General features: G+C 44.6%; 2 protein-coding genes across 3 annotated transcripts in view; one reads left to right on the top strand and one right to left on the bottom strand.

Annotated features, from left to right (window-relative positions):
* Nucleotides 1-15,871, bottom strand: part of LOC117887188 (zinc finger protein 34-like) — a 29,938-nt gene extending 14,067 nt beyond the window's left edge. For both annotated transcript variants that reach the window (XM_034789521.1, XM_034789522.1), the window contains exon 1: nucleotides 15,669-15,871. In XM_034789521.1, the coding sequence (XP_034645412.1) occupies nucleotides 15,669-15,855 (187 nt within the window). In that variant the 5' untranslated portion in view covers nucleotides 15,856-15,871. The remainder of the gene's footprint in view (nucleotides 1-15,668) is intronic.
* The window catches only part of LOC117887172 (zinc finger protein 501-like), a 1,015,593-nt gene that overhangs the window by 135,205 nt on the left and 860,780 nt on the right, over nucleotides 1-19,608 (top strand). The gene's annotated exons all lie outside the window — the stretch shown is intronic.

The following is a 19,608-nucleotide window of genomic DNA, read 5'->3' as shown; positions in this document are numbered from 1 at the left end:
GGCTTCCAGCAGTCTCACCAAGCCGAGAGACAGGCCTTACTAACCTGGCAGGCAGAAAAGCCTACAGGACTTTACGAGAGAGCATGTCAGTGTGCAGCAGCAACTACTGCAACAAATGATGAGTCGCACGGTAGGGGATGGCACCTGGCCACCAGGCTTGGGACTCTGTAAAATGGGCCCGGCAGATGACCTGGATGCCTTCCTCGGTACGTTCGAGCGGGTAGCCATGGGTGCCAGATGGGATAGGGCAACCTGGGCCCTATGGCTGGCTCCCTACCTGGTGGGAAAAGCTCAAGTGGCTTACATGGCCTTGCGTGAGGAACAGGCCCGGAGCTATGAGATGGTGAGGGTGGCCATCCTAGACTGGATGGGCCTGTCGGTGGAGTAATACTTTGCTACAGGGCCTTCCAGAGAATATCCAACTCTGGGTCAGACAACATCAGTCAAGTATGGTCGATGCAGCAGTCAAGCTAACCGAGGAGTACACGGAGGCAGACGTTCCCCGAAGAGCTATGGGGACATCCAGCATAGCTATGGGGACATCCACCCCCTGACCTTGGGGCATGAAGAAAAACCCCAGGAGATGACACAGGTGATTGCCCAAAAGAGGAGGAGAGACTTCCCAGGACGAACCCCACTGGAAGGGGGTGGAGAGGCCGAGGAATGATGAACCTGGTGGTTCATAAGGGGGGAGATGTGTGACAGGGTGCTGGCTAGGAAACCCTAAGCCAGACCTCTGTCACACCAGCTCCAATCAGGAAAGTGAATTGGAGCTGGCTGAGTAAGCTCAGGCCTAAGTGGCAAATAGGGAAGAGCTGCCAGCCTCGTTAGCAAGGGGCTACATAAAGGCTGGCAGAAAGGAAGCCAGGGAGGACGAAAGGGAGGAGCCAGGGAGTTAGAGGCCAATCTCCCCTGCTGGCTGCAGAAGCTTGGGTTCCTGAGGCTGTAGGCCTGACGCTGTCTGTAGCTACAAGGTGGTGGGAACTTGTACTGTAAATAAAGAGCACGGGTGATTGCACTAAAGCAGATGTCTCTGGCTGGTTTGTTGGTGCAGAAGCGACAGAAGATAGAAAGGCCCACCTGCACTCTGTTACACTTGGAAACTTGCTGAAGACTTACAACATCGATATCCTCATATTGCAAGAGACCCATGTTGGCAACAACCAACAGGCTAGGCGCTACTGTATCTATGGATACAACCTAACGACTAGCCATTATCATCCTAAATATGGCTTGGCAATATACATCAGGGACACCATTACAGATTTTAATATTATCCCATCGAAGAGGAGACCACCTTTACCACAACTATCAAAGTAGGTGAGCTCCGCATTACCAACATCTATAAAGCCCCTAGCACAAGATGGCCAAAACCAGCGCTACCCAGTATTCCTATTCCATTCATCTATTTAGATGATTTTAATAGTCACCACACTATGTGGGGCTATAAAACAAATGAAACTGATGGCAAAAATCACATGGACTGGATATCTGCACAAGACTTATAACTAATCTATGAACTAAAACAACAATCAGCATTCCATTCCAGCTGCTGGCAACATGGGTACAACCCAGACCTAATATTTGTGTCTAAAGACGAAAGTGGTAACACTCTCATCATAACACATGAAGTATGATCGGCATTTCCAAACAGTCAACACAGGCCTATAATGATCTACGTAGGCATTGAAATCCCTGTGTTCTTTCCAAAACAGGTACCATGATGGAATTTTGCTAAAGCTGATTGGAATGTGTATACACAAACTGTTGAGAAAACTGTTGCAAGGATTTCAGCAAGACCAGAATGCTATCAACAGTTTGCAGGACTCCTGAAAGTAGCAGGAAAGAAGAACATTCCCTGAGGCTTCTGGAAAAAGCACACTCCCTACTGGATGAGAGAGACTCATAGACTTTAAGGTCAGAAGGGACCATTATGGACATCTAGTCTGACCTCCTGCACAATGAAGGCCACAGAATCTCACCCACCCACTCCTGTAACAAACCCCTAACCTATGTCTGAGTTACTGAAGTCCTCAAATCATGGTTTAAAGACCTCAAGGTGCAGAGTTCCTCCAACAAGTGACCCGTGCCCCACGCTGCAGAGGAAGGCGAAAAACCTCCAGGGCCTCTGCCAATCTGCCCTGGAGGAAAATTCCTTCCGACCCCAAATATGGCGATCAGTTAAACCCTGAGAATGTGGGCAAGACTCACCAGCCAGGAGTTGCTCCAGCAATACAATCAGACCAGGAGCTCTCATACCGCAAAAGCCCTGCTACACTCCCTTGACACAGCAAGATGCCAGTGATGGCTTGAGTGTGTGCAAAACCTTGATTTTACAAGTTCAAATCATGGAGCCTGGACACTACTATGTCTTGGTGCCACTAATCCCACAGAGTACCGGCCACCAAAAATCCAGCCAAACTCAATAGCCTCCAAACTGGTGGAGAACACAAAATGACCACTTGATAAACACACAAGAAGAGAAGTGTATCAACAACTTTACCGAACACTTGCATCAATCCCTGAAATATGGCGTGAGGCATGAGGTGTGGTGCTCCTGTCATGCAGGTGGGCTGTGCTAGTAGTATAAGGGGCCTACCATCAATCAAACATAGGCCCTGCCCCCTGACCCCTCAGGCCCCACCCCGGGGTCAAGACGAACACATGACTGGAAACAAAAGGTGTCATGTGACCCCTCTAAGAACTCCTCCCACCACCCACTACCAATCAGGATGGGTTTTTCCCTGAAGGACCGCCCCAAGAGGAGATTTGACCAATCAGGGGGAGTTCCGGGGTGGGGTGACCCACTCAGAAGATGGTCATGTGACCCGTCTAAGATCTTCCCCCTACTGCCCTCTACCAATCAGATCACAGCACCACCCCGGGAAGTCCCAGTGCCGTGCAGAAGACACCATTTCGTTCCAAGAACGTGTGTTTTAGAAATCATGGAAAGGCTGAGAGGAAACATGGACTCCTTCCCCACACCCATGAGAACTTCAGACTTTGTTTTAGCTCTGAGGCCTTCAACCGCCTGTGGAGGAAGCGCTACATCAGCGACAGTTCCAAGGAGGAGGAGGAACTCGCCATGGGGAGCCCTTTGGCCCACCTCTTGATGGATACACGGGAACCCAACCCCGAAACCCAAGCACTCGCAAGGAAGACCAACAACCGTGATGGCCTCTCGTCGTCCACCCCCCTAGAGGAGGAAGGCAACCATGGCTCGCAGGAATCACCGATGGACAAGGTGAACAGAGTATCAGAGGGGTAGCCATGTTAGTCTGAATCTGTAAAAAGCAACAGAGGGTCCTGTGGCACCTTTAAGACTAACAGAAGTATTGGGAGCATAAGCTTTCGTGGGTAAGAACCTCACTTCTTCAGATGCAAGTAATGGAAATCTCCAGAGGCAGGTATAAATCAGTATGGAGATAATGAGGTTAGTTCAATCAGGGAGGGTGAGGTGCTCTGTTAGCAGTTGAGGTGTGAACACCAAGGGAGGAGAAACTGCTTCTGTAGTTGGATAGCCATTCACAGTCTTTGTTTAATCCTGATTTGATGGTGTCAAATTTGCAAATGAACTGGAGCTCAGCAGTTTCTCTTTGGAGTCTGGTCCTGAAGTTTTTTTGCTGTAAGATGGCTACCTTTACATCTGCTATTGTGTGGCCAGGGAGGTTGAAGTGTTCTCCTACAGGTTTTTGTATATTGCCATTCCTGATATCTGACTTGTGTCCATTTATCCTCTTGAGTAGTGACTGTCCAGTTTGGCCAATGTACATAGCAGAGGGGCATTGCTAGCATATGATGGCATATATAACATTGGTGGACGTGCAAGTGAATGAGCCGGTGATGTTGTAGCTGATCTGGTTAGGTCCTGTGATGGTGTCGCTGGTGTAGATATGTGGGCAGAGTTGGCATCGAGGTTTGTTGCATGGGTTGGTTCCTGAGTTAGAGTTGTTATGGTGCGGTGCGTGGTTGCTGGTGAGAATATGCTTAAGGTTGGCAGGTTGTCTGTGAGCGAGGACTGTCCTGCCTCCCAAGGTCTGTGAAAGTGAGGGATCATTGTCCAGGATGGGTTGTAGATCACTGATGATGCGTTGGAGAGGTTTAAGCTGAGGTCTGTAGGCGATGGCCAGTGGGGTTCTGTTGGTTTCTCTTCTGGGCCTGTCTTGTAGCAGGAGGCTTCTGGGTACACGTCTGGCTCTGTTGATTTGTTTCTTTATTTCCTTGTGTGGGTATCCTAGTTTTGAGAATGCTTGGTGAAGATCTTGTAGGTGTTGGTCTCTGTCTGAGGGGTTGGAGCAGATGCGATTGTACCTCAGTGCTTGGCTGTAGACGATGGATCGTGTGGTGTGACCGGGGTGGAAGCTGGAGGCATGAAAGTAGATGTAGCGGTCGGTGGGTTTTCGGTATAGGGTGGTGTTAATGTGGCCATCACTTATTTGTACAGTGGTGTCTAGGAAGTGGACCTCCCGTGTAGATTGGTCCAGGCTGAGGTTGATGGTGGGGTGAAAGTTGTTGAAATCATGCTGGAATTCTTCCAGGGTCTCCTTCCCATGCGTCCAGATGATGAAGATGTAATTAATATAGCGTAGGTAGAAAAGGGGCATGAGTGGACGAGAGCTGAGGAAGCGTTGTTCCAGGTCAGCCATAAAAATGTTGGCATATTGTGAGGCCATGCGGGTGCCCATAGCGGTGCCACTGGTCTGGAGGTATATATTGTCACCAAATTTGAAATAATTGTGCGTGAGGATAAAGTCACAGAGCTCAGCAATAAGTTGTGCGGTGTCATCATCAGGGATACTGTTCCTGATAGCTTGTATTCCATCTGTGTGTGGGATGTTTGTGTAAAGAGCCTCTACATCCATGGTGGCTAGGATGGTGTTTTCTGGGAGGTCACCAATGCATTGTAGTTTTCTCAGGAAATCTGTGGTGTCACGGAGATAGTTGGTGAACAGAAAAGACGTCGCTCGATGATGCCTTTCTAGAGGCTCTGGAGTCCCCGGACAGCATTACATCAGACAGCGAAGACGAACTGGGCGCGCCTTGTTTTTGCTCACACTGATGCAACTCATTGATGAGGATGCTGAGGATGACGGCTATGTGGAGTTTAGGAGAAGGCTTCGCATGGAACTAACTGAGCCAGTGCCACATCGTGAGCATAAAAAAGTCTATTGTACGTGTTGCTGTTTATGCTGTCCTTAATCACTGCCTTAGGGAAAAGCTTTTAGAAGATTGTGAGGGCTGTGTCATAGACGCGCCGGCCAACAGCACCATGACTATGTGAGTTGGACTTCAGAGGATATAAACTGCAAACTGTGGCACCTATGTTCTGAACTGTGTTTGGAAAGCTTATTAAACGTTCTTATTGTCACAGGTTATGCTATGCAATGTCTGTGCTTAACTCAAGAACATTTAGCATAAGGGGTGACCTTGGTAAATGCTGTGCAATTTGGTCGAGATCCTGACAGTGTTTTAAAGAAAATTACCAAACTGGAGGATGCCTGCTTAGAGCGTTATATTGACTGTCTGATCCACACAAAAAGTTACAGAACCCTGCTTAAGAAAAAGACTATTTGCAAGAAATCTAAAAGGATTAAGTTAGAGAATGGTGAGGGGACAAACGTGATATAAAACTTGGTAGCTGTAAATAAAAATATCTATTGAAAAGGACCTGTGTTTCTGTTAGAAGGTCTGTGTGGCCCTTAAGTAAGATAAAAGTTTTGATGGAGCATCTTGGTTTGTTTGCAAGGGCTGTATGTCTTTTAAATAAAAAAATTAGTTTGTGAGAACCCAGCTATTGTGTCTTTGTGGAAAGAGCCCTATTTACAGCAAAAAGCTGAAATGCATGTAGTAAAATCCTGAGGAAAAATAAAAAATGTGTTTAAAATAAAGCAAAAAAAAATCCTATATTGTGTATAAAACAGGGATGTTTGAGACATGTGTTTGACTACAATAGAGCTGACTCACCCTGTTGAGCTGATGGTTTAACCACACCCTCACTGAATAGCCAGGGTGACTATCGAGTCTATAGGTCTAGATGTGATTACCCACCCTTGTTTCCATCAGAGTTAAACGTATTAGTGATCAGTAATTAAGTTTGATGGAGGAACACCCACAGTAAGGGAGGTGGATAGGTGAGGATGGTGAGCTCTGATTAATATTAAATGAAATAAAACCTCAGGAGTTTGTAGAACACTAAAGGACAATTTAAACATAACCTCAGGAGTTTGTAGACGCTATTGGACAGTTTAAATAAAACCTCAGGAATTCGTTGACTGTCTTTCTAGTAACTCAAAGTCATTAAAAGTTTAAAATAATATATTTACATACATAAACCCAAAACTTAAATGTTTCAAGGGTTCACAAACCTCCACCATTCTTTTATAAAATAAGCATTTGCTGTAAGAACAATCAAACATTTAAAAGCTATGAAAAAAACCCTAAGAATCAAACATTTAAAAGGTATGGGTATTTGTAGAGTGTTTACTATGGATGTGCTATATCCATTTTATATCAAAACAAATAAAAACTTTAAGCATGAAACATGTTTAAAAAAAAAAAAAAAAAACCCCCCCCAAGACATTCATTGATATCTGCAAGATCCCCCCAGTCAGGAAAGGGTACAGTAACATTAAGGATTGTTGTGTATGGTGATTTACTGTTTAATACTGTAAGAAGGCCCTACAATGCTGTTTTTTCATTGAAACAGGAAAATGTATTTTAACTTAAAAAAAAAAAAAAAATCCCAGTTGTGCAGATGACAAAAGGGGGATGTTTGGAGAAGGGTGCCTAAAATTCTTAAGTATCTATTAATTAAGAGTTGTAGTGATCAAATCAACCTGCTAACTACAGACTTTAAAGTTTGTTTGAAACAAAGAGTTAGAATGGTATAAAAACCCTCAGCTTTTTGGAGACTGTCCTTTTTTTATCTTGAACAAAACAGCTGCTGGACTACGAGACTAGGTATGTTGCTTGTTTTTTAACTCTGGAAATATATAATGTTACTTTTTGCCCAGGCCGTCCTTACTAATAACACTGGTCTACAATTTTTGAGAAGTCGTCTGCTTCAGAGATAAAATGTGCTATTTATTATGTATTTTGATGTGCTGAATTCAAATATGACAATTAAAACAACTGATTAGCTACTGTTTCTAAGCGATTTAAGTTTTTACATTTTATGTCTACGTATATTGTGTAGATAGTAGAGTTTTAATCATAACTTGTAAACCTAGGTCTTTTCATGTGTTTATGGTTGCTTTACATGATAATATTCCACCTATCTTGTTTATGTAACACTTTAAAAATCAGCAAAAGGGTTATATAAATAAAATGTATTATGAAACAAAAGGCAAAAAACTATTATGTACATAGTTTAGTCCTATTCAGTGTCTACTCGGCGCTTCTTGGATTGTCTCTTGTATTCATTAAATGGAGCATCTCTTGTCACTGTCCAGCAATAGTCTGCAAGCATTGATGGGCTCCATTTGCCTTGATAGCGTTTCTCCGTTGTTGCAAGGTCCTGGTGAAATCGCTCGCCGTGCTCGTCGCTCACTGCTCCGCAGTTCGGTGGAAAAAAATCTAGATGAGAGTGCAAAAAATGTATCTTTAGTGACATGTTGCAACCAAGGCTTTTGTATGCCTTGAGGAGGTTTTCCACCAACAACCTGTAGTTGTCTGCCTTGTTGTTTCCGAGAAAATTTATTGGCACTAACTGGAAGGCTTTCCATGCCGTCTTTTCCTTGCCACGCAGTGCATAGAATCATAGAATCATAGAATATCAGAGTTGGATGGGACCTCAAGAGGTCATCTAGTCCAACCCCCTGCTCAAAGCAGGACCAATTCCCAGCTAAATCATCCCAGCCAGGGCTTTGTCAAGCCGGGCCTTAAAAACCTCCAAGGAAGGAGACTCCACCACCTCCCTAGGTAACGCATTCCAGTGTTTCACCACCCTCCTAGTGAAATAGTTTTTCCTGATATCCAACCTGGACCTCCCCCACTGAAACTTGAGACCATTGCTCCTTGTTCTGTCATCTGCCACCACTGAGAACAGCCGAGCTCCATCCTCTTTGGAACCCCCCTTCAGGTAGTTGAAGGCTGCTATCAAATCCCCCCTCATTCTTCTCTGGTCAAATGCATCATCTCGAAGAAGTTCACGAATCTGAGGACCAACAAAGACACCTTCCTTTATCTTAGCTTCACTTAACCTTGGAAATTTTCCACGGAGGTACTTGAAAGCTGCTTCTGTTTTGTCAATGGCCTTGACAAAGTTCTTCATCAGACCCAGCTTGATGTGTAAGGGTGGTAACAAAATCTTCCTTGATTCAACAAGTGGTGGATGCTGAACACTTTTCCTCCCAGGCTCCAATGACTGTCGGAGTGGCCAATCTTTCTTGATGTAGTGGAAATCTCTTGCACGACTATCCCATTCGCAGAGAAAACAGCAGTACTTTGTGTATCCAGTCTGCAGACCAAGCAAGAGAGCAACAACCTTCAAATCGCCACAAAGCGGCCACTGATGTTGGTCATAGTTTATGCACCTCAAAAGTTGTTTCATGTTGTCATAGGTTTCTTTCATATGGACTGCATGACCAACTGGAATTGATGGCAAAACATTGCCATTATGCAGTAAAACAGCTTTAAGACTCGTCTTCGATGAATCAATGAACAGTCTCCACTCATCTGGATCGTGAACGATGTTGAGGGCTGCCATCACATCATCGATGTTGCTGCAGTCTACATGATCACCTTCCATGAAGAAGAATGGGACAAGATCCTTTTGACGGTCACGGAACATGGATACCCTAACATCACCTGCCAGGAGATTCCACTGCTGTAGTCTGGAGCCCAACAGCTCTGCCTTACTCTTGGGTAGTTCCAAATCCTTGACAAGGTCAGTCAGTTCACCTTGTGTTATGAGGTGTGGTTCAGAGGAGGAGGATGGGAGAAAATGTGGGTCCTGTGACATTGATGGTTCAGGATCAGAAGTTTCATCCTCTTCCTCTTCCTCATCTGACTCAAGTGAGAATGATTCTGGTGCATCAGGAACCGGCAGTCCTTCTCCGTGGGGTACTGGGCATATAGCTGATGGAATGTTTGGATAATGTACAGTCCACTTTTTCTTCTTTGACACACCTTTCCCAACTGGAGGCACCATGCAGAAGTAACAATTGCTGGTATGATCTGTTGGCTCTCTCCAAATCATTGGCACTGCAAAAGGCATAGATTTCCTTTTCCTGTTCAACCACTGGCGAAGGTTTGTTGCACAAGTGTTGCAGCATATGTGTGGGGCCCACCTCTTGTCCTGATCTCCAATTTTGCAGCCAAAATAAAGGTGATAGGCTTTCTTAACCATAGTGGTTATACTGCGCTTTTGTGATGCAAAAGTCACTTCACCACAAACATAGCAGAAGTTATCTGCACTGTTCACACAAGTACGAGGCATCTCTGCTCACTTTGGCTAAACAGAAATGTGTCCCTTTGCAAAATCAATCACTGACAAATAAGAGAGCATGACACTGTATGATTTCTAGAGCTGATATAGGGCAATTTGTTCAGCAGAGTGATGTAAGCTTCATTATGATTGCATCATCCATGACTTCTAGGAATAACCTGATGCAATTCATATCATGTATGACGCAATACCAGCTTCAGATTGCATCATTAATTGTTTTGCCTAAAAAGCAAGTACTGTCCAAATCCAATCATAGATTTATTCATATATCCAGTCAAAGATGTATTTTAGTCATTTCTGGTTTAAATTGAGATCCCTTCCCTTTATAACTCACTCATCCTCCGCCATTCCCAAGTCAAGGGTCATATATACTGACCCAATAGCATTTCTTGAAAACTAGAGCCAATCAACAATTTTAAGCATCATTTTCGTTCTCAGTGACCCAGAATTAGTAAAGTTTGACTACATTTATTTCAGAAGCATTTTGGCTGTAGAGCAGTGAATTGAGCACCGATTCTATAAAGGCCCTGTAAGGGTAACAGTTGTTGCTTTGGCTTATGAGGCTGTCTCCCAGCGTGACATTGAACTGACTGAAAATAGAGGCCACGGGGAATTCACCAGGCATCCCTGGCGAGTTCAGTTCCGTCTCCTTTTACAATCTTGCAATATAGGTACAGCAGTGTATTGTTTAAATCATATAATGTGCCATTCCCTGCTATTAAAAAGTCGATGATGGCAGCCTCCGTAACGGCTGATAGAGGCGGCACCTCGATGTAGATGATTTTCTTGATGCTGGTCTGCATAGGGGCTATTTGGAACAAGTCTACTTCAGATTTGGTGCACTCTTCAAACCCGCAGTGAACAAAAGCCATGTTGATTAAAATATCTCTCTTTTACCAGGCAGAGAGCATCTCCTATTTCATCCAGGCTTCCTCTTGGACTTTTGCTTATGGCTGGCCCTGTGTGTCAAAGCCCTTCTTTTAAAGGATTTTGGGGGACCTGTGTGTCGCAGGTATGACGCATTTCTCTTTCTCTTCCTCCTTTTAATGTACATCAGCCCTGATCCCTCCTGTGCAGCTGGATCACCCACCTTCTCCAAAACAGCACTAGCTATGTTATGAATGGTGGTTTTTACGTGGGGTTTAATAATCTATAGCTCCCTTCTCAAAAGCGGTACAGCTTTTTGAAAGAGGCTACAGAATATTCTGCCCGTGCCAGTCCTGTACATCACGGGGCCCCATGATATCTAGGAAGGGCGTATCCAGCCTGGGCTTTGTAATAGTTCCTTTAGACAGTGGGGTTGCCATAATTTTTTAGGGTCACCATAGTGCTTTATTTTTTAGAAACCTCTCTCTCTCCAAGGACGCAGGTGCAGCTTGTTGATCACCCTGCCGAAGTGAAATGAGATGCGTCTGTTCTCATCTGTCTTTATTTCAGCGGTGATGGTGTCGACGTGGTGTTTACTGACAGGGACGTAATGAGGTCTATCATAGGTGATGGTGACAAACTCATTGTTCCTTCCTCGGACGGGGACGCAGCGTAACAGGAATGGAAAAGTTTAAATGGAAAAGTCCACAAACTGGTGTTCTACAATATCTGTATACAGATACAAGGAGTTGAAACCCCCTGTGATGTCTGCCGAGAAGGGGATTTTTTGGATGCTGTGCTTGGGGCCCAAACCCAGAATGTTAGCTAGCTCCCCGCCGGTAGAAAACACATAAGTAAAATCGGCAGATTTAAGTCCAACTTTTCTACCCACAGGGTCGCAGTTCATGACCACCTCAGTTGGTCCGGAATGACAAGCTACGGTAATGTTCATATGATCCAGTAATTTGGGTATGGATGAGTAATAATCTCGTTGTAGGATGAAACTCCACGCCACATCTCCAAAGGTGATTTCGAAAGGGGTGTCTTCGTTGATAGTGTTCCAGCTGTGTGGGTATTGTATTTCCACTAACCCCACCTCCCAGGGACCCGGAGATCCAAGTGCTTAATTAGCCATATTGTAAAGTTTGAGCTGTTGTTTTGGGGGAAAACCGCAGAGCTGGTGTTGCTGGGCAAAGTAATGTAAAACCCGCCATCGCTCATGTCTCTCTCTCTCTCTCTCTTTGCTGGAGGAATAGTTTTTGCTTGTGTCTAAATGTCACAGCTGTTAAACTTATCAGGCCACTCCAACCATTTCACCAGTAGCTGCTTTTTTCTCCCTTTTCCTTTCTCCACTAGAACTTTTTCAATCCTATAAATCCTGTCTTGTTTGGGCTTTACATTTTGTAATTTTTCAGGGTAAAAAGATCCAGTAACTGTCTCATCCTCATAGGTATATAGGTCTCTGGCCCCTGGTTAAGGTTTCACCCACTATGAATATCTCACGGTAAATGTTTGTTCATAACCTTTTTCAAAAGCTCCTTTGGTTTTAGATAGTCTCATGTGGTTGCCTTTTCTAAAAGGGGCAACAACCTTGATTGAACTGCCCAAGAACACCACAGACTCAGGTCAGGGGACGGTGCTCAGCCAGGTTTATTGCCAACCAAGCATGGTAGTAGTGCCCCAGCTCAATGGTTACAGGTATACCAATACATGTATGCCCGTGACAACGGACCAGCTCAGTGAGTGGTGGGATTTTCTGCTCTCCCCTTGGCCAAAGATAGCCCTTCTATCACCCCTCTCTTATACACCGTTACAAACAAGTTACATATTGCCCCTCTCTCTTTGCAGGAGGAATCATTTTCCAGGTAAGTCTGGGGAGTGGCCAAACCAGTTCCTCAGGGACAAAGAGCAAGCTTATTCCTCAGTCAGGTGAAAACAAGGCTGATGGACCATTACCTGCTAAGTGGCCGTTCTTTGGCAAGAAATGGGGTGGGACAAAAATCTACATCCTAGCAAAGAAAAAGCATGGAGTTTCCATCCATACAGACTGCCTGTCGCCTTGCCCCCAGGTGGAAATGCTTCTCAAAGGGAGGACAGGACTATAAAAAGGGGAAACGCCCCAAGACACCCCCTCCCTGTCTGTCTCTGGCATTGCACCTAAGAAGACAAAACAGCTGTTGGACTCTGGGAGAGGGGTCCTGACCTAAAGAGTTTGGTCTGTAAGACTGCTGAAAGCATGTGATGAGAAATTTTGCTTGAACAGAATATAGTTTGTTAAGAGAGGAGTGTGTTGGGGTCACCCTGAAGTAATCTTTAAGGCTGGCAAAAGCCAGGGTGTGGCAGGCTAGCTGACTGTAACACATATAGATATAGGTGGGAGTGCTTACATGTTTTTGTAAAGAGAAATCATGCCTCACTAATCTATTAGAATTCTTTGAGGGGGTCAACAAGCAAGTGGACAAGGGAGATCCAGTGGATATAATGAACTTGGACTTTCAGAAAGTGCTTAACAAGGTCTCTCACCAAAGGCTCTGAAGCAAAGTAAGCAGTCATGGGATAAGAGGGAAGGTCCTCTCATGGATCAATAACTGGTTAAAAGACGGGAAACAATGGATAGGAATAAATGGTCAGTTTCAGAATGGAGAGAGGTAAATAGTGGTGTCCCAGAGGGCCATTCTTATAGTTTTGAGGTCTTATGCCTTCCTCCACTGACTGCTCTGATATGACCAGCAACTTGCTTTCCTCCATCTGACATGTCTCCTCCAAAATCTCTGTGAACTGACAAAGATCTCCTCAGGCCCCGCAAGTTGTTCTCTGCAATCAGATCTTTCGTGGCTGCCGATGGTGAACACTTCCTTCCAGATCTCCTATTGCACAATCCACATCTTGTGGCACAGGGGGTGGCGGTTCCCTGGGTGCACCAAAGGCTAGTTTTGGCTGGTGTCACCAAAGTCAGTGAGCCTCTCAGCCACATCACAAGAGAAGCTATACACACACACACTCTCACCCCAGTTCATTTCCTAGCACTTGTGTCCTGCCCAGATACAAAATGGCTGGACATTTTATCACCTATTGAGGAGGAGGAGCCCTAGTGGGCCAGCCTGTATTCCACCTTGATTCCACGGCCCACCAGGAATATAAGTTGGTTGGGCTTTTTCATGGAGCATAGACATGTTGTTGACACAATTTTCAGACTTCCCTGGCACTTGTTCATTCTGTGGGAGAAGGAGACCCTGGCATATGTGTATCTGGAGTGTGACAGGTGGCAGCCCCTTTTCCGCATCCTCTGTAACCCCTTGTGCAGGGAAAAGTGCAGCAAGAATCTCAACATTTTTATTTACTCCCTGCCCATCTCGGGGCCTCCTCATTGGCCTACGCCTCACCCTGGTCAAGAATGCCATATATTTATCCAGGAGGAGGACACTGGATGGGGTGTCTTTTGTGACGTGCGGTCAGTGACACGGCATCCTAACTGAGGCACATGTTATTCAAAACCATCTTGTTCAGTGTCTGGTAACCAACTCTCAATCCTGACAAAGCAATATTTTATAATTAAAAAAAAAACTGGAGGGGGAAAAAAAAAAAAAACCTGTCCACAGGTCATATGAGAGAATGTGGAGACCACTGGACACATGGGGCATGAATGTATAGATGGGTAAGTGAAATGGCCAAGAAACAGTGTTTAGCCCACTGAGTATTTTCAGTTCATACAGTATGCTTTTCCGGGATGATGGGTAAACATCTTCCCATGAAAAGACAAAAAAAAGGGGAATGTAGGCCTTGCTGGAGCCCTAGGCATAACTAACCATGTGAACCAATGGCTGGGAACCAGAATAGACCTGGCCTTGGCAGAATGGTAGCATACTAGGTGTCAGCTAAGCAAGTAAGCACATTCCTGACTAGTAAGGAGGGTATAAAAACCACACAGATCTCTCAAGTAACTACATAAACACATTGCTAAGAGATGGTAGAGGATCACACTGACCCCTTGTAAAAATAAGGAGGGGATGACATGATAACGCATAAGGATGTTTTGTTCAAACTAACTGGTACAAGGATAAGGATGGTAGCTATAGTTGGAGTGTGAGATGTATATTGTTTGCATCAACGTATAAAAGGAAAAGTCACAGGAGGGGATATTTGTGATAGCTCAGGGGACAGCATCTTGGTTTTCTAATTGAGCCGGTACCATTGTCGGGGGGTGGGGGTGGGGGGGGGAAGAGGAGAATAAAACACGTGTTACTGTACCTGTGCCCATTGAGCTGGGACACTAGTACAGTACTTCATCGCCAATAAACCTGGCCAAGTGTTTTAGCCACCGAACTGAGCCTGTGGTCTTTTTTTATGATCAAGACTGAGGTCTGCTGAATGGGCAAGCTGCCCTCTCTGCTAGTACAGCTGACTCAGAGCTCCAGAAACAGCAGCACTGAGCAGCCATAATAACACTCTGTGGCGCTAACAACAAATCATACATCACTGCAGACACTACGGGAAGCAAAGATTATTAATAACAGCCGCACCTGGAATCTCCAGTCTAAATCAGGAACACATTGTGCTATCAGTGGTGCTCGTATGGGCCCCCATGATCACAGTATCTGAGCATCTCACAGATTTAATACATTTATCCTTACATAGCACTGTGAAGTAGGGACATACTATAATACCCATTGCAGAGACAGGGGACTGAGGCACAGATAGTCTCAGTGACTTGCCCCAGGTTACACAGGAAGTCTGTGGCAGAGCAGGGAATTGAATGGAGGTCTCCTGAGACCAAGTGCAGTGTCTGAAAAGAAGAAGAGCTCTCCTCACTTTTATCTATTACAGTGATACACCCCACAGAACGCTTGCAGAGCATTAACTACTTCATAAGCCCTCACTCAGCCCCAGAACCCAGCCCCTCTCACTGGGAGGAACTGGCATTTCACAGAGATCAGCCATAGCCAGGACAGGACTCCAGGAACTGCACCCTCCTTCCCAGGGTTCAGCACACTGGCACAAAAGGTAGGCCTGGAGGCACTAACAGCAGCCAGACCCAGCCCCAGAATTCTGGTACATGCCATTCCTGACTGGGCCCTTCCACTCACACCTTTGGCCAAGGCAGAACATGGACAAGATGGTGGTGAAGCACATTGAAACCTTGGTTGTGGAAAGAGTAGCACCATTGTTATGTCCCTGAATCTGCTGTCGCTTGGGAGGGGACGTGGAGGGGACAGTCTCTCATGCAGGAGCCAGGGATTATTGGGGCTGATCCCTCTGACATATGTGGGGCCAATGAAGAATTTTGAGCCAAACTCAACCCAGCTACTCCAGATCCCACACAGCTTCTGATAGCTGAGGAGACAGAAGTCCTTACCCAGAGAGATCACAGTCTCATAATTCTCCTGCATCACATCCCTGTAGAGGGCCCTCTGACCCGGGTCAAGCAGAGCCCATTCGTCCTCGGAGAAATACACAGCCACCTCCTCGAAGGTCACCGGCTCCGCTGCAGCCATTTCCTTTCCCTGTCTCTGGAGGGCATGGGATGATCTGCAGCAAGTCATGGATGTTCTGCAGCCTGTCAGGGTGAGAAGGGCAATTGGAGACATTTCAGGAAGGGCTTTAATCCTTTCCACACCCCTATTCCCCCCAGAATCTTTCCCTGTTGACAGACATTCTAGACTCTGATGTTTTGGGCAAATGCTTGAGTCTAGATATTACACAAACAACACACAAAAGTTAGATCCCAAATCCATATTCATTTTTCTCAATACGTGGCTTGAGTTTCCAAATTACTGCGCCTGCAACAATGGGATTCAGTTCTGAGTGTCCACTGTTTCTGATTAACAAGCTGCTTATTCAGCTGCCTGAATATGGATTTAGGTGTCTAAATTTAGGCTCCTTTATTTAAAGCCCCTAGTCTTCATCAATCTATCTGTAGCATAGAGCTAGGCCCTCTAACCAGGACTAAAAAACCCAGACTTTTTAAACCCTCTTCACAACAGAGATTAGGTGAAGTCAATGGACCATTCAGATGCTTAATATTAAACATGTGTGGTGAGTGTTTGCAGGATGAGATCCTAAGATCCATAGATTCAGGGCCAGCCCACAACATTTTGGCACCTGAGGCGGGGAGCTCAAATGACGCCCCCATGCCCACTCGCTTGGAACAAAACTTTGAAAGGACTCAATTCTGCCTTCTTCCTGTTCTACTCCTCTCATGGTACTGCTCTGCTACCTATCCCACTAAAAGAGAACTAACAACTTAAAATGCCTTGTTCAAAAATGTTAAGTAACACTTAACTTTCAAATACCAGAAGAGCAAATGTAACTTTTCTTGTCTGCATAGTAAACACTGACATTTTTATCTTTTTGAATAATCAAAGTGGTGCTGTCCGTGCCTTCTTGGTTGCAAAGATTTGAACTGCTTCCTGCTGAAGGCCCACAGTCTGGGCCAGCTCATGCTCTATTGAGATGGTTGCAAGGATGACCAGCCTCTCCTGTGTCATTGTGGAGCATAGATGTGTTTTTATTAACTTCAGCTTGGAGAAGCTGCGTTCTCCACTGGCAACTGTTACAGGAAGTGTAGGAAGTATGCACAGAGCAACAAAAGCATTTGGAAAGAGGGTGGGGATCTTATCTGTGCACATATATTCCAGAACAGCCTTTGGAGTTGATCTTGCTGAAATGTATCTTGAAAGAGCTTTTAGTTCATCACCTAAATCACTCACATCAATATCGCGCCTGTCATTATGTGTCAACACTGTCTCTAGTGCCCTGCATTGCTGTATAGTGAGGAGTTTTGGAATATCATACAACATCCCAAATATATTGCTGTGTTCCTTGAAATGCATGAAATGTTCTTCAACTGACTGTATTGCACAATCTAGCACCTGGTTAAAGATTCAACTTTGAATTGTTGTTTGGGGTCTCTTATGGGATTATCCCGTGTCTCATAATCAAAATGTCGTCTTCTTCAGTGACTCTTGTATTCTTGAATGGGTGGGAAAATAGCTTCAGTGTGAAGTTCCTCTGCCTACTTCAGTGCACTCTTCAGAACGTTTTGAAATCCCTCATCAGACCAGTAAGACTGTAGGTATTACTTTGCTTTGTCCAGTTGTTCCACTGTTCCAGATATATCAAGGTCAACACGTTGGAGTCTCTTACTTACAACATTTATTTCAAACAGTATGTCATGCCACAACACTAAGCCACACGGAAATTTTACGTTATGTATGTTTCTGGTGATTCCATTTCCCTCTGCCACTGTTCTCCCATGAACAGTTCCTGTCATAGCATTATCCTCCATAATGGCAACTATGGCGCCATCTATCATCCCAATTTGGTGTTTCATAGGCTTTATCGCCTCCATTTGACTTTCCCATCACATGGCACTCAGTGGTTTCAGTGTCAGAGAGGATGTTCCCAGATGTTGCTTCAAAATTTGCCATCGATGAGTTGATGCAGAGAAAAATACATAGATGCTTCAAATTACATTAAAATATTCAGCAACCTCACTAGAAGCCTATGCTGCATCACCCACCACCAAGTTCAATGAATGAGAACTGCATGGGACAAAAAAAGGTCGAGGGTTTAACTTTTAGATCCGTGTCTGCACTCCTCTGTTCTTTCCTCTCATGTTGGCACCATTATCGTAGCCCTGACCTCTCATGTCAGCTATCGCAATTCCCATATCTTCCAGCATTTTAAGAAGCACATTTGTCATACCAACTCCTGCAGTATCATCGATGTTAATAAATTCTAAAAAATGCTCTCTGACAGTAACTATTGCAGGGACATTTTCACTAGGTTCTGGTGTTACAAAACACACCATTCAAGTCATTTGTTCAGTATGGCTCATGTCAGGTGTGTAGTCCAGAATAACAGAGTAATATCTTGCTGACTTCAGATCTGCCACAATCTTCTGTTTGACTTTTGTTGCCAGTAACTGTATGATCTCATTTGGAATTTTTTTCAAAGGTAGTGGTGTGTGTACGTTTCTTAGGTGGTGACTTAGACTTAGATGCTCCTGGAATACAGCCAAACTCAGCCATCAGCTCCACAATTTCAAGGAAGTTTCCATTGTTTGGCACATACAGCTGATCTGAAGTGCCGTGCAGTGCTAGGTTTTGGGTAGCAAGCATTCTCACAATGGCAATGAGTCTTTTCAGAACATTTTGCCAGTAAAGAGACTCTGATGCAATCTTCTCGTGATGCTGATCATATATGGTGACCTTTAACCTTAGTCTCATCTCAAGCTCTTTCCACCTATGGAATCCTCTCTGGTGATTTGCTGCCTTCCAAACCTGAGCTGGCTTTTGTAGGTGACAAATCTGAGGAACTGTCACAGATTGAAGTGTCACGAGAGGAGGTTTTGGAATTAGTTGATAAACTTAACATTAATAAGTCACCGGGACCAGATGGCATTCACCCAAGAGTTCTGAAACAACTCAAATGTGAAGTTGCGGAACTGTTAACTAAGGTTTGTAATCTGTCCTTTAAATCGGCTTCTGTACCCAATGACTGGAAGTTAGCTAATGTAACGCCATTATTTAAAAAGGGCTCTAGAGGTGATCCCGGCAATTACAGACCGGTAAGTCTAACGTCTGTACTGGGCAAATTAGTCGAAACAATAGTTAAGAATAAAATTGTCCGACACATAGAAAAACATAAACTGTTGAGCAATAGTCAACATGGTTTCTGTAAAGGGAAATCGTGTCTTACTAATCTATTAGAATTCTTTGAAGGGGTCAGCAAACACGTGGACAAGGGGGATCCAGTGGACAACCTGTACTTAGATTTCCAGAAAGCCTTTGACAAGGTCCCTCACCAAAGGCTCTTATGTAAATTAAGCTGCCATGGGATAAAAGGGAAGGTCCTTTCATGGATTGAGAACTGGTTAAAAGACAGGGAACAAAGGGTAGGAATTAATGGTAAATTCTCAGAATGGAGAGGGGTAACTAGTGGTGTTCCCCAAGGGTCAGTCCTTGGACCGATCCTATTCAACTTATTCATAAATGATCTGGAGAAAGGGGTAAAAAGTGAGGTAACAAAGTTTGCAGATGATACTAAACTGCTAAAGATAGTTAAGTCCAAAGCAGACTGTGAAGAACTTCAAAAAGATCTCACAAAACTAAGTGATTGGGCAACAAAATGGCGAATCAAATTGCCAAAGGAATTGCTTCAAGAAATACTCAAACTTGGACTCTCTTGGGTGTTTCCTAATATCACAATTGCATTGCGTATTTTTGTCATCAAAATGATGATGGATCAGTGGCTTCAGGTGAACGCACCTTCAACGTGTTGAAGCAGGTAAA

This window comes from Trachemys scripta, chromosome 14 (genome assembly GCF_013100865.1).
Source record: "Trachemys scripta elegans isolate TJP31775 chromosome 14, CAS_Tse_1.0, whole genome shotgun sequence".
Taxonomy (NCBI): Eukaryota; Metazoa; Chordata; order Testudines; family Emydidae; genus Trachemys; species Trachemys scripta.
Note: the sequence above shows the minus strand (reverse complement) of the source record. Positions and strands in the feature narration are given on the sequence as shown.